General features: G+C 43.3%; 1 protein-coding gene across 1 annotated transcript in view; it reads left to right on the top strand.

The window, feature by feature from the left end:
• The window catches only part of igsf21b (immunoglobin superfamily, member 21b), a gene marked incomplete at its 5' end in the record, with an annotated part of 64630 nt that overhangs the window by 46281 nt on the left and 3269 nt on the right, over window positions 1-15080 (top strand). The window contains 3 exons of the mRNA XM_084333426.1: window positions 5713-5813; window positions 11501-11693; window positions 13705-13746. Of these exons, the coding sequence (XP_084189552.1) occupies window positions 5713-5813; window positions 11501-11693; window positions 13705-13746 (336 nt within the window). The remainder of the gene's footprint in view (window positions 1-5712; window positions 5814-11500; window positions 11694-13704; window positions 13747-15080) is intronic.

The following is a 15080-nucleotide window of genomic DNA, read 5'->3' as shown; positions in this document are numbered from 1 at the left end:
GGTACTACGACTATGCTTGCACCTCATGGTACCAAAGCACCTCAAAGGCGCTAAAAACAAAATTACAAACATCTCAAAACAAACTGGTCAGACTACTGCTTGACCTTACTCCTAGAACCCACCTCACCCCTGCCCACTTTGACAACCTAGGATGGCTTAGAGTAGACGACAGAGTACAGCAACTTGCAATGGGCCTGGTCTACAAGATACACTACACGACCAAGGTACCCATGTACATGTCAAAATACTTCCCAAAGGTCAGTGAATACCACGATCACAACACCAGAGGGAGCTCCACAAATCATGTTAAACCCAGATTCGGCTCAAATAAGGGACTAAACACGTTTCGCAATTATGCCACATCAATGTGGAACGCCCTACCCAAAGCTGTAAAGGAATGTGGATCACTACCCACTTTCAAAACCTCTCTCAAGGGACACCTACGGGAGACTGCAATTCAACACTGGCCCCTGTAAATATCCTAACCCAACCCCCTCCAATGTACAGTCATTTACCTAGTATGGTTTTGTCAATAGTCCAATGTACAATTTTGTTTGTTTGTACAGTGTCTCCCCCCCCCCCCTCAATGTACAGTTTTGCTTGTTTATACAGTGTGCCCCCCCCCCCCCAACCACCTCCAATGTAAATTACCCAGTATGGTTGTCAATATCCCAATGTACCCAACCCCCCCCACCCAACCTCCTCCAATGTACAGTTTCTACGTCAAATGTATATACTCCCTTTTCTTGACTCCTTCTGTATCACAAACAGTACTGTATTTGCAAATCTGGTATGTCATAAATGTATAGATGTAGCAGTACTGACTATCTGTATGTCATGTATGTCATATATGTCCTGATGAATTGAAAATGGGGGACCCTGATGTAAACAAGACGAAAGTCTTTCTCTGGTCTGCATCCCCTTAACAATTGTGTGTATTGAGCTGTACTGTATTGTACCCATTCTGCAATCTGTTAATAAAGTTTTCAATCAATCAATCAATCAATGCTTCTCTACCAGGTCCCTATAGACCAGAACCAGAATACAACAGTACAAGAAACAAACAACTTCTTTACCATCTAATTTATTATAGTAAATAAATAAAATAAACAATCAATAAATAAATACAAATAATAATAAAATGTATACTGGTATCACACTCTCAAGTGGCCGGGAACAAATTTGTTGTGGTTGTTGTTTTAGTTTTTTAAGTATAAAGAATTTTAAAACAATCAAATAAATAAATGCTACATAAATAGCCTTGGGTTTGAGACAACAGTCAGACATGTGGGGGCATGCATACATATCCTTGACATCTTTGACATATTTTTGTGAATATTCATGGAAAATATCTATCTATACTTCTTCAAAAAGTCCAGTTATTATTATATATTGTGCATATTCAATGACATTATGAATATTTATTAGATTTATGTATAGTATATTTGTATGACAATATTTGTATGAAATACTTGGCTCTGGTCTTTCCTTTGAAATTTGCATTTCTTTTAAATTAATTATGCAAAACTGAATAAATATATTTTGCACAAGTTGCATCTCTAGTTCAATATAACCAATAGTTCAGTTAGATCAACAAGGCTCTGCTGTATGGGTAGAATGACTCAGTTCAACAACCTTTCAATTCAATTACATTCCTATATCAATTTACCATGGTTTACTTCAATTCCATTAATTTATGTCCTCATTAAATTTGTAATAGGTGTACAAATGTGAGTTTCAGAAAATAATAACTGAATTAAAGCACTGTGATGAAAACCTTACACCAAAGTATTAGGTCACACCAGTCAATTAACCCATTAAGCTCGCTGGTGGGTCCAGTTGATTAGTCGACTTCTGCAGGGTCTAGTTTTAAGCTAGAAGGTAGTGATATCATGTGAAACTAGACCATGTGAGGAGGTCACAGAAAGCAATGTCTCCTTCTGTGCAGCTGCCAATTCTATCAGATACTGAACAATCCCCTGCTAACTGCTTGACCCTCCTCACCTCCTACTGAGACCAGCCTCCTCTAGTGAGACCAGCCTCCTCTAGTGAGACCAGCCTCCTCTAGTGAGACCAGCCTCCTCTAGTGAGACCAGCCTCCTCTAGTGAGACCAGCCTCTTCTAGTGAGACCAGCCTCCTCTAGTCAGACCAGCCTCCTCTAGTCAGACCAGCCTCCTCTAGTGAGACCAGCCTCTTCTAGTCAGACCAGCCTCTTCTAGTGAGACCAGCCTCTTCTAGTGAGACCAGCCTCCTCTAGTGAGACCAGCCTCCTCTAGTGAGACCAGCCTCCTCTAGTGAGACCAGCCTCTTCTAGTGAGACCAGCCTCCTCTAGTCAGACCAGCCTCCTCTAGTCAGACCAGCCTCCTCTAGTGAGACCAGCCTCTTCTAGTGAGACCAGCCTCCTCTAGTCAGACCAGCCTCCTCTAGTGAGACCAGCCTCCTCTAGTCAGACCAGCCTCCTCTAGTGAGACCAGCCTCCTCTAGTGAGACCAGCCTCCTCTAGTGAGACCAGCCTCCTCTAGTGAGACCAGCCTCCTCTAGTGAGACCAGCCTCCTCTAGTGAGACCAGCCTCCTCTAGTCAGACCAGCTTCCTCTAGTGAGACCAGCCTCCTCTAGTGAGACCAGCCTCCTCTAGTGAGACCAGCCTCCTCTAGTGAGACCAGCTTCCTCTAGTCAGACCAGCCTCCTCTAGTCAGACCAGCCTCCTCTAGTGAGACCAGCCTCCTCTAGTGAGACCAGCCTCCTCTAGTGAGACCAGCCTCCTCTAGTGAGACCAGCTTCCTCTAGTCAGACCAGCCTCCTCTAGTCAGACCAGCCTCCTCTAGTGAGACCAGCCTCCTCTAGTGAGACCAGCCTCCTCTAGTGAGACCAGCCTCCTCTAGTGAGACCAGCCTCCTCTAGTGAGACCAGCCTCCTCTAGTGAGACCAGCCTCCTCTAGTGAGACCAGCCTCCTCTAGTGAGACCAGCCTCTTCTAGTGAGACCAGCCTCCTCTAGTGAGACCAGCCTCCTCTAGTGAGACCAGCTTCCTCTAGTCAGACCAGCCTCCTCTAGTCAGACCAGCCTCCTCTAGTGAGACCAGCCTCCTCTAGTGAGACCAGCCTCCTCTAGTGAGACCAGCCTCCTCTAGTGAGACCAGCCTCCTCTAGTGAGACCAGCCTCCTCTAGTGAGACCAGCCTCCTCTAGTCAGACCAGCCTCCTCTAGTGAGACCAGCCTCCTCTAGTGAGACCAGCCTCTTCTAGTGAGACCAGCCTCCTCTAGTCAGACCAGCCTCCTCTAGTGAGACCAGCCTCCTCTAGTGAGACCAGCCTCTTCTAGTGAGACCAGCCTCCTCTAGTGAGACCAGCCTCCTCTAGTGAGACCAGCCTCCTCTAGTGAGACCAGCCTCCTCTAGTCAGACCAGCCTCCTCACCTCCTAGTCAGGCCAGCCATCTAAAAGCCTTTCACAACTAGCCTATAGCTGCTGTTGGGTGAAAACCTTATATCTCCAAACGGGACCTTTTCAGGAATTAAGAAACACAACCTGACTGACTCCATGCATCTCTGAGTTCTACATTGGGTTTCCAGGGGCTTCATGGACCGTAGGGTAACTTGTTCAAATTCCAATTAAATAAAAAATGTGAAAATAACAACAGTCTGACAGCAGTGCTATGTAGATGACCCTGGCTACCAAATATCAACCTGTAGCCTAGCTGTGGAATAAAGCGGCTCCAGCTGTCAGCAGCTCGGTCAAAAACACTTCCTCCAGGCTGTATTCATCTACAACAACCACCAACTGTTTACCACTAGAGACTCTATGCTAAACCATCATCATCCGTTAGACATTTGATCAGAGAGGCTGTTCTAGGATTGGTGGACACATCTCCTGGCCATCTCTATATATAGGCTACACACAGAATTACATGCAGTATGTAATCCACTGATGTGATGTAATAATGTGAACACCTACACACGTATAAACTACTCACTACTGTATAGGCTACAGAGAAGCCAGAGGCATGAGGGGGGACATTCACCAGCACATGTGCCCCCCAGTGATGTCAGCCTGGATTAGGAGAGATTTATCACATAGAGTAAAAGAAAAACATCCCCGGGCTGCAAGCTTTCACACTCAAAATGGATTACAGTGTAGTACAATTTGACAATGAAGAATGTAAATAAATAAATAAATAAATAAATGAATAAATAATCAGCCACACCAAATGATAGCTAAGAAGATTACTCTGTGTCCTTTTCACAAAACACTTTCATACAAATGACGGCAATAATCATGGGTGCAGGGAGGCAGGGACAGCGAATAATAATAATAATAATAAAGCAGGGACGGCACATGGCAAAATCTTTGTGCTGCGTAAATGATGGCCTGGTTTGGAGTGCAGTCTGTTCTACTGGCTTGGCTTACAGCCTGTTCTACTGCCTTGGTTTACAGCCTGTTCTACCTGCTTGGCTTACAGCCTGTTCTACTGCCTTGGTTTACAGCCTGTTCTACTGCCTTGGTTTACAGCCTGTTCTACCTGCTTGGTTTACAGCCTGTTCTACCTGCTTGGTTTACAGCCTGTTCTACCTGCTTGGTTTACAGCCTGTTCTACCTGCTTGGTTTACAGCCTGTTCTACTGCCTTGGTTTACAGCCTGTTCTACTGCCTTGGTTTACAGCCAGGGCCCTATTCCTCGTACCTGGTTCAACTAAGTCGATCAAAAGTCCCATTATCCAGATTCAATTAACCCGATGTTTGAATCCGCGCTTTCCCTGTTCCTCGAACGCTGATTCAGTCTCGTTAATTCTAACCAGACTTGATACTCAGGATAATTGCGCGCGGCCGCCTCAGTTAAAAAGACAGGAGATGTCGATTGCAGAAATCCTGATTTTCTAACGGCATTGATTGATTGATTGATTTAAAACTTTATTAACAGATTGCAGAATGGGTAGAATACAGTACGGCTCAATAGCCTCGCCGACAAGTTAAATGCATAATCTATAGGCTAATGTTAAGGCCCTCATTACCCCAATCAATCAGATTATATTTCTTTAAATGTGCCTGCTGGCAGTAGGTTTAATGGAATGAATAATCGAATGAGATCTATTGCTAGCGAAAATAATTAGTTCAACTCTTTCAGAATAAGTAGATACAAACAAGCCCAAAGAGTATCTAATTGATACGAATTAATAGAGATACTTATGAGGATATCTGTACTGTATGCGCTCGGCTTAGGTATCATGTACTTTATATATAAATACATGGTTCCCAAAATGTTCAAGGCGCGACCCGAAATAACGTGTCAGAGAGGCTTGGAGGGAGGCTATACAGTTTCACTATTAATCAGGTTTTAATCTGTTTCGGACATCATCCATACATGCATTTAATTGATTAACCTTTGGTTTATACCAGTGACACCTCATGTTCATCATCAGATAACACTAACAGTGCTTGAACAGATAGATGCATTTTCTCAAATTCATTAATGTCAACGGCTCATTCAATTTCTCAAATCCGTCAAATAGCACATCTCATCAGACATTTTAATCCCAGTTTAAGTTTGCTTGAATGAAACACAATCCGGGCGCAAATACATCCACAGCCGAGAATATGTACCAGCCCAATGGCCGCTCCAGAATGATGATCTAGGAAGGATCTCCATGAACTCTAGTTTCTGTGGAGGTATCTCTCCCTTTTTAACATGGTCCAAAATGTCTGTTTGTTTCTTCTAGCTGCTCCCCGAGGGCCCAAGCTGTCGATGAGCCCCAGCAAGGCCAAGGTAGGAGACACGGTCCGCATCACAGTCCAGGGCTTCCAGCTGGGATCGTCTGCCGTAAGTTCCTAAAAGTGTATTAAAAGCTTCACTCTGTACGATTTTCTGATTCATTTGAAATTAGGTTCATGTAGACTCAACCATGTACAACACAAGCCTTGCACAGAATGGACCTCATGATCGAACATATTTGTAAGTATCCTCGTAAATATCTTACGAAAGATCTCCTCCGGATTCCTGAATGCCTGAAAAGGTGTTCATAAATAGCCAAAGTGTTCTCAGCTGCGCTCCCCTGAATGAAGAACATCATTCTTAAATTGAAAGAGCGTTCTCATACACCTGAATTTGCATACAGAAATGCCCCGACAGCTCCTTATAAGGCCATGCAACACAGGACCGTGTGCACAGGATCGAGTCCACAGGCAGCGTGTATGCTTTTACCAACGCAGTTGTGTTTCCGGGTTCCCGTTTTGCGCTCTGATTGGCCACTGACCGACACGCGTACGCCCCCCTCGCTATTGCCTTTGGGGCGTGAGATATGAAGACAGATTTAACTGGGTATAGGAAGGCAGTACCATACGAGCCGCAAATTGAACATGCAGTGAGTCTGCGACAACAACCCAATAATAAACACTCGAAACAGCTATTACCAGACAATTACAACAGCAGTGGTGCCTGCTTCTGGCCATAAAATTGAACATGCAGTGAGTCTGCGACAACAACCCAATAATAAACACTCGAAACAGCTATTACCAGACAATTACAACAGCAGTGGTGCCTAGAAAAACATGACACAATGTGATCCTATCTCCGATAGAGCGGCTGGTCTCAGAGACGCGAGTTGAACGAACACATCGGGAGGAGAATGAATGAATGAATGAAAACTTTATTTAACAGATTGCAGAATGGGTACAATACAGTACGGCTCAATACACACAATTGTTAAGGGGATGCAGACCAGAGAAAGACTTTTGTCTTGTTTACATCAGGTCTCTGCGACCAGCCGCTCTATCGGAGATAGGATCACATTGTGTCATGTTTTGCTAGAGGGTGTATATGTTTATTATTCCGAATAGATCTACACGGGCTTATAGCCAATAATACGTGACATTTGAAGCAGGCACCACTGCTGTTTAAATTGTCTGGTAATAGCTGTTTCGAGTGTTTATTATTGGGTTGTTGTCACAGACTCACTGCATGTTCAATTTGCGGCTCGTATGGTACTGCCTTCCTATACCCAGTTAAATCTGTCTTCATATCTCACGCCCCAAAGGCAATAGCTAGGGGGGCGTACGCGTGTAGGTCAGTGGCCAATCAGAGCACAAAACGGGAACCCGGAAACACAACTGCGTTGGTAAAAGCATACACGCCCACAAGCAACACGAAAGCAATTTGCGACTGATCAAAATGAGATTAGATTACAAATCAAATGTATTGTCATTATACAGCACAAGTACAATACAATGAAAATAAGTTCGGCATCTAACCAGAGTACAAATAAGTAACAGTAAAGTGCAATAGTAACAGGCAATTAAACTGGGTATAAAATATATAAATAGTACTAGCACTAGTAATAGTGCTCATCAGATGCATGCACAGAGTTGTAGTATTAATATGTATAGTGATACAGTTATAAAGACCCTATAGTAAGTCATACTGTAGAACATGACATCTTATTTACGGATACAAGGCCACCCAAAAAAAGCGGCATGGGACAAGTTAACGGGTGACGTTAACGTGGTGTCAGGAGGGGAGCACACAGCGGCTGAAGTGAAAAAAAATTGGCTCATGTGAAATAAGAGTCCCAAAAAAAACATACTGGGCACTGGAGGAGGAACAGCGGGCTCAGGGTTGTCTGAGGTGTGTCAGCTGCTGCGTATAAACACACCCAGCATATTTTCAGCAGTCCGATGATGCGCTCGACTTTGGAATGATTGCGCGCGTAGCTCTCATTGTAGACCACCTCCTACTCTGTCTGGGGGTTGGTGAGTGGGGTCATCAACCAGGGGGCAGCACATATCCGCGATCTCCTAATCTCCAAGTCATTAGAATAATAGAAGCCTACTGTTGCTGGAACGATTCATTACTCACATACAGTATACAGTACGTACCAATTAGCCATACTCAAGGTGCACACCCACAGATCTGTTCTGTAAGATGTAGGAGTCATGTACACCTCATGGGAAGCGGGAGACCATGTTGAGCAGGTAGTTCTGGGCGTTGCAGATGATTTGAATGTTGATGGAGTGGTATTGCTTTCTGTTGAGATATATAAACGCATCTGGGGAGGGTGCCTTGAAGCACATGTGGCTGCTGCATCGTTGCTAATAAACTATGGATTTATATGTAATCCGAATCCCCGAAAAGAAACCGTTCGAGCATGCAAAAACTGTCCCGAGAAGTTCCTAAGTGGAGTTACGAAGAAATGTGTTTCTCGTAAGTCCGTTCGATCATGAGGACCAATGTGTGTGTAGTTGTCTTTCTTCCAACATGGCTGCCTAATTTCTGTCCAGACACTGGAAAAGCATGCTATTACTGTTCCACTGTAACTTGTTTACAAGATCCAGTAATAATTATGTTTTTGTTTATATATTTCTCATAAATCAACACACAGTGTTATGTTATTTTGCACACACTGTAGCAACTGTATTTTCTTCCAACATGGAGGATAAATGGACATTCCAAACATTCCTTGAAAGGCTTATCTTACATGATATGCAGACCATTTAGTGGCTGAGTCTCAGACTGAATGACACTGTGTAGACTGACTCTACCACTAAATGATACTGTGTAGACTGACTCCATTCTCTTTGGATCAAATAACAAACTCAGCAAGGCCAACAGCTTATCTGTTACAGTGGGTGACAATATTGTCACAAGGAAAGATGAAATTACATACCTGGGTTCCATCCTAGAGGCAAATCTTTCCTGTGACAAGATGGCAACCAATGTAATAAAAAAAAGTCAACCAACGAACAAGATTCTTGTAGTGGATCTCCTCTCTGGTAAACAAGAATACCTTAAAGACTCTAACAGGAGCACTCATTTAAGGGTACTATGACTATGCTTGCACCTCATGGTACCAAAGCACCTCAAAGGCCCTAAAAACAAGACTACAAACATCACAAAACAAACTGGTCAGACTACTGCTAAAACCCACCTTACCCCTGCCCATTTTGACAACCTAGGATGGCTTAGCGTAGATGACAGAGTACAGCAACTTGTAATGGGCCTGGTCTCAAAGATACACTACACCACTAAGATACCCATGTACATGTCGAAATACTTCCCAAAGGTCAGTGAATTCCACGACCACAACACCAGAGGGAGTTCCACAAATCATGTTCAACCCAGATTCGGCTCAAACAAGGGACTAAACTAAACACGTTTCGCAATTATGCCACAACAATGTGGAACGCCCTACCCACAGATGTAAAATAATGTGAATCCCTACCCTCCTTCAAAACCGCTCTCAAAGAGCACCTACGGGTGGCTGCAATTAGAAACTGAAACTGAAATGTCCTGGTGGTACAGGCTCATGCACCACAGCTAGATGGAGCACGAGCGACTCACTCATTACAGGCACAGAAACAGCCTGTTGAGAACAGGACTGAAACAGAAGTTGCTAGAATGCATTGTGTTTTTATTTGAGCAAAAAAATTAAAATACATGCTTAGGGAGGGCGGCTAAGTGGCGCAGTGGGCAAGGCGCTCGCCACTAGTGCAGGAGATGCTGGGTTCAAGCCCAGCTTTCGGCATTGCTACCAGCTTGGCTGGTCGTTCATACTAACACAATTGGCAGTGTTAGGGGTGGGAAAGCTGGTGGGTGGGTCCTGGTCGTTGTAAACAGCGACTCCTACAGTTCGATTGGGGCGCCTGCTCAGCGAGGAAAGGATCTAAGGGGGGTAGTGTGATCCTTCCACACGTTACACCCTCTCAGTGAGAGTCCGCGCTGCCAGGTGAAAAGAAGCGGTTGATTGGCTACACATGTGTCGGAGGAAGCGTGTGATAGCCTCCACTCTCCCAGACAGACCGTAGGGGGTAGGTGCGCAGCGACCAGGAAGTGGATTGGGAATTGGCATAACGACTAACATTGGGATGGGAGAAAAACAGAGGAAAAAGGAGGGGGGGGGGGGGGGGGGAAGAGTAAAAAAAGAAGAAAAAAAAAACATGCTTAGGGGACCTCAAAGACCATTATTAACTTGTTGAAATATGTACTTTTTTCGGCGTGAGATTTACCTTTAAATATGAATGAATGAATGAATTCTGAACTAAGAATAAAACATAGTCTTGGTTCCTGCCTGGTGGGCAAAGGTCAAGAATGTATATTAAGTGTGTGGAGTGCATGGGGGGGCAGGGGGTAAAAAAGCTTTAAATAAAAACATACACAAATATCCCAGGCTATGTTCCCATGTCAAAATAATTTTTAGTTTAAATTAGGTAGACAAAACTATATTTATACCCATATATACTTTTTATATACTTTCATGTACTAATTCAAAGCAGATGTTTAGTATGACATTAATATGCTGTAAGTACACTTAAATAAAATCTGAAATGTTTACCAAGCTTAAGTTGTACTTCAGTGAACGTATTCAAAATGTAGTATTTTGGTAAGCAGAAGGGACCAAAATACATCAAAAGTATAATTTCAATACATTTAACAATAGATATCTCGGGTTTTGGTAGTTTATTCTTTTATTCGATATTTTTATTCATTATTCATCCAGGGACATTGGTGTTACCATAGGGAATGAGTCTGAGATCGCCAAAGTGCAATACCGGCCGCATCCAGCTAGATGGCGGTATCGAGCACCCTTTGCAACCTTGTATCTTGGCCTGTGTAAGGGCCAAATGTCTCCGGGCTCACTTTTCTTTGTCGGGGGAGCGGAGCGGTTATAACGATCGGATTGAGAAGCGTCAAATGCTCCCGATGCATGATGTGTGGTGGATTATGTTGACGACACGATGGACACCAATACTTGGAATCGCGATCAGATAATTGGAATATTATTTTTGGGGTACATCCTAGTGAAGGTAAGGACTATATGATATCAATCCTGCGTTGATCCAACCATGTCTTCAACCTCGATCGCAACGTGTATGTGTAACGTTACTCCACAACGTATGCCATTGGTGACGCTCAAAGCATCAAAAAACTACCCCCGCCCCCCCCCTTTCATGCATTCATGATGAAACATAATACCTACTATATAGATTTGATTTTGGGAATAGTAGCGTGTCCAGGCAAGAAAGTTATAGTAGAATTGACGTATAAGGCTATTACTCAGCCTTTTCGGGAATTACCCCAGACCACTCTAAAACCATACTTATATTCACCATGGTATAAAACGGGAATGTATGGAGAGAAAATTTATTCTTTTTCACATACTGAACGACAGATAGTTGATGTCAAATGGGCCATAGTATTGTATCCACAGCTATAATATAGAATACAGTTATAGCTCTACAAACAAGGTGACGCACTCCTATATTTTAAAGCGTGGCATTGCTACGACGGGGCCCGTCTAACAGCTGGCAGTCAATGAGTTAAGTACAACGTTTAAAACACTAACTACAACTTGGTTGGTTGGTACAAAGTGGTTTAAATTTGACACAACTTTAGTATACTTTCTGAATACATAAAAGGTATACTAAAGTGTACTTTTAGATATACTGTACTTAAGTATGTTTTTCTGACTTGGGTTATTCCTGTAGATAATTGCTCATCTTAATCTTGTCCTGCAGAACGCTGTGTTCCCCGAGCCGCTGTTCACCTGGACCAAGGTAGGCGGACCCCTGCTGGATGGCAGAGGGGAGCATGATGGGAGAGAGCTGGTCCTGGAGCGGGTCCCAGCAGAACTCAACGGTTCTATGTACCGCTGTACGGCCCAGAATCCACTGGGCTCTACCGACACACACACACGACTCATCGTTTTTGGTGAGTCTGTTTTATAATAGTTACTAGAACTCAAAGTTGCTCTACACACTTTAGGGCCTGCGTCCACCTGCCTCATATTTATGACCGCAAGTGTCTTTTTTCAATGTATCCCAATGGGGAGGGAGCGTATGCGGCCGTATTGAATTGATTGATTGAAAAGTTTATTAACAGATTGCAGAATGGGTACAGTACAGTACAGCTCAATACATACAATTGTTAAGGGGATGCAGACCAGAGAAAGACTTTCGTCTTGTTTACATCAGGGTCCCCCATTTTCAATTCATCATAACATATATGACATACATGACATACAGATAGACAGTACTGCTACATCTATACATTTATGACATATCAGATTTGCAAATACAGTACTGTTTGTGATACAAAAGTGTCCAGAAAAGGAGTATATATACATTTGGCATAGAAACTGTACATTGGAGGAGGTTGGTTGGGTGGGGTGGGGTTGGGTGGGTTGGGTGAGGGCTGTACATTGGAGGTGGGGGGGGGGGGGGGGGGGGGGGTTGGGAAGGGGACACACACACATTTTACACTGTACATTGGAATATTGACAAAGCCTTACTTGGTCATTTACTGTACAACTAGGTTAGGACATTTGTAGGGGCCAGTTTCGAATTGCAGTCTCACGTAGGTGTTTTTTGAGAGTGTTTTTGAAGGTGGGTAGTGATTCACATTCCTTTACAGCTTTAGGTAGGGCGTTCCACATTGATGTGGCATAATTGCGAAACGTGTTTAGTCCCTTGTTTGAGCCGAATCTGGGTTTTACATGATTTGTGGAGCTCCCTCTGGTGTTGTGATCGTGGTATTCACTGACCTTTGGGAAGTATTTTGACATGTACATGGGTACCTTGGTCGCGTAGTGTATCTTGTAGACCAGGCCGCACGCGGCCGCCTATAGGAAATGTGCTGCAGTCGGCTTCTTTTTTCAGCGCCTTTCAGCTTTTTTGTGCGGCCGCACACAGCGTTTAAAGTTGAAACTTTCTGAACTTTTCAGAGCGATGCGCAGAGCGGATTTTCAGACAACCAATCACAGCCAATCATATCTACCACTCTGTTTGTAACCTGACACCGGAGTTGCCTGCCTGTCTTGGCTGTCTACCCACAAGAGACGGGCCATTGAGATTCGCGACAAAGCACAAATACACTAATAACTACACGAATACACTAATAAAAGCTAATAAAAAGCAAAGGGCGAACTGTGGTGTCAGGCAATAACTATATATATAATTAATATACAATAAAGTGTATTAAAATATGCTATATGTGCAAAACCGCGGCCGTCAAATACGATAAAAGTTATTATTACAAGATGGCTGTCATGTAGTTGTCGCTAGAGTTCTTTCTCTCTCGTCATCAGGTAGGTTGGTGACTGACAGCTCGTTGCCATAGTTACAAAAGGCTCGCGCTGCGTTTTTTTTTCTCACCGCAAGCGCTCCACCCCAGCACTACCGGCGCACTGCCAGCGTTTTTCAGCTGGAAATGTGAGATAGGTGGACGCATAAGGGGTGAGGATAGAGACATAAGCAACATACAAGCATAACACAAACACACAAGGATGGAATGCAGTGGAGAGGAGACAGGTCTTGAGGTGGGATTGGACAATTGAGAGAGACTTTGAGTCTCTAATGCCTTGGGGGAGGGAGTTCCAGAGGCTGGGAGCTGAGAGAAGGCTCTCTCCCCAAAACTGCAAAGGTTGGATTTGGGGGTTGAGAAGAGGCAGGCTGAGGTGGATCTGAGGGACTGAGAGGGTTGGTAGGGGGAGAGGAGGCAGGCTGAGGTGGATCTGAGGGACTGCAAGGGTTGGTAGGGGGAGAGGAGGTCTGTGAGATATGGGTGGTCTTTGTAGGTGAGGACCAGTATTTTGCAATTGATCTGGTGGATCAATTATGTGTTCTGTGTTTTTGATAACTGTGTCCATTTGTGTGCAGCTGCCACCTGAGTGAATATGACATTTGAAATGAATTAATGAATTTATTTTATTTTATTTGAACAGAGAACCCACGGCTTAAGAAGGGAGGGAGAGAGCATGTTATCGGTAAGCATCATGAAGGACTTTTAAACTTTTAAAAGCCATAACTCTTACACCAAGTCTGATTTGCACACATACCTGTACACATACCTTACACTTTACCATTATGTACTATGTTACTTAAGCATTACATCACGCGCAGGAGTGGTTTGTGAAAAATAAACCATGCCTAGGGGTGGTCGTTAGACCCCCCTAGGCATGGTTTATTTTTCACAAACCACGACTACAAGTGGTGTAATGCTTTTATACAACTGGCACATTCATCCAACCTTATTGCTATACAATAAACACACATTAATCGAAGATTTATTGAAAAAACCATCCGCCACAAAAAGTAGTTCCCACAACAACAAAAAAGAGAAATTGCCTCCATGTGGAAGCAGCTCGGAAGTGCATCCAACCAACTAACACATCCAACTGTCTTTCAACTAAGACATCCAACCAACTAACACATCCAACTGTCTTTCAACTAAGACATCCAACCAACTAACACATCCAACTGTCTTTCACCTAGACATCCAACCAACTAACACATCCAACTGTCTTTCACCTAGACATCCAACCAACTAACACATCCAACTGTCTTTCACCTATACATCCAACCAACTAACACATCCAACTTTTCTTTAGTTTTTAACCTACTTTCTATAGAACTTCATTCTTAGATGCTTCTATAGAAAGTAGGTAAAACAAATAAAAAAAAAGTTTTCTTTGCCCTATAGGGGAAAAAAGTAATTAAAAAAAAAAAAAAACTACTTTCTATAGAAGCAGCTGGGAGGTGCGCTGTTTTAAGTGAGCGTGGGTTATTGAATTGATTGATTGCTAATTTTATTACTGTCCGCCTTGTTTCCAACTGGTTAAGTTTAGGCCCTCTTTCGAAGTTGGTTAAGGTTAGAGTTTGGAACCAGGGCTGGTGGTCTATCGCCCTGCTCTAAAGACAAACTCTAACCTTAACCAACTTCGAAAGAGGGCCTAAACTTAACCAGTTGGAAACCAGGCGGACAGTAATAAAATTAGCAATCAATCAATCAATCAATCAATCAATTCAATAGGCCATGCTCACTTAAAACAGCGCACCTCCCAGCTGCTTGAAAGTAGGTAATTTTCTTTTAAATTGCAAATTAATCAATCAATCAATCTGCACGATTTTTATTTTGTTCCACAATGACTCATGACCTATCAATTACATCATCCGACATTGTTTAAAGGGGAACTATCTTATAAATGGCCTTTTTGAGTGTTTAGCATTGTTTCCTAGCTATGTGAACTTATATTAATATGATCTATGTCTCAAAATTCTCATATTGGCGCATTCTTCCAATTCTCCTCTCACAATATTC

Source organism: Notolepis coatsorum (assembly GCF_963971535.1).
Source record: "Notolepis coatsorum genome assembly, chromosome: 17".
NCBI lineage: Eukaryota > Metazoa > Chordata > Actinopteri > Aulopiformes > Paralepididae > Notolepis > Notolepis coatsorum.
The sequence above is the reverse complement of the archived record's forward strand: the minus strand, read 5'-3'. Positions and strand labels throughout refer to the sequence as shown.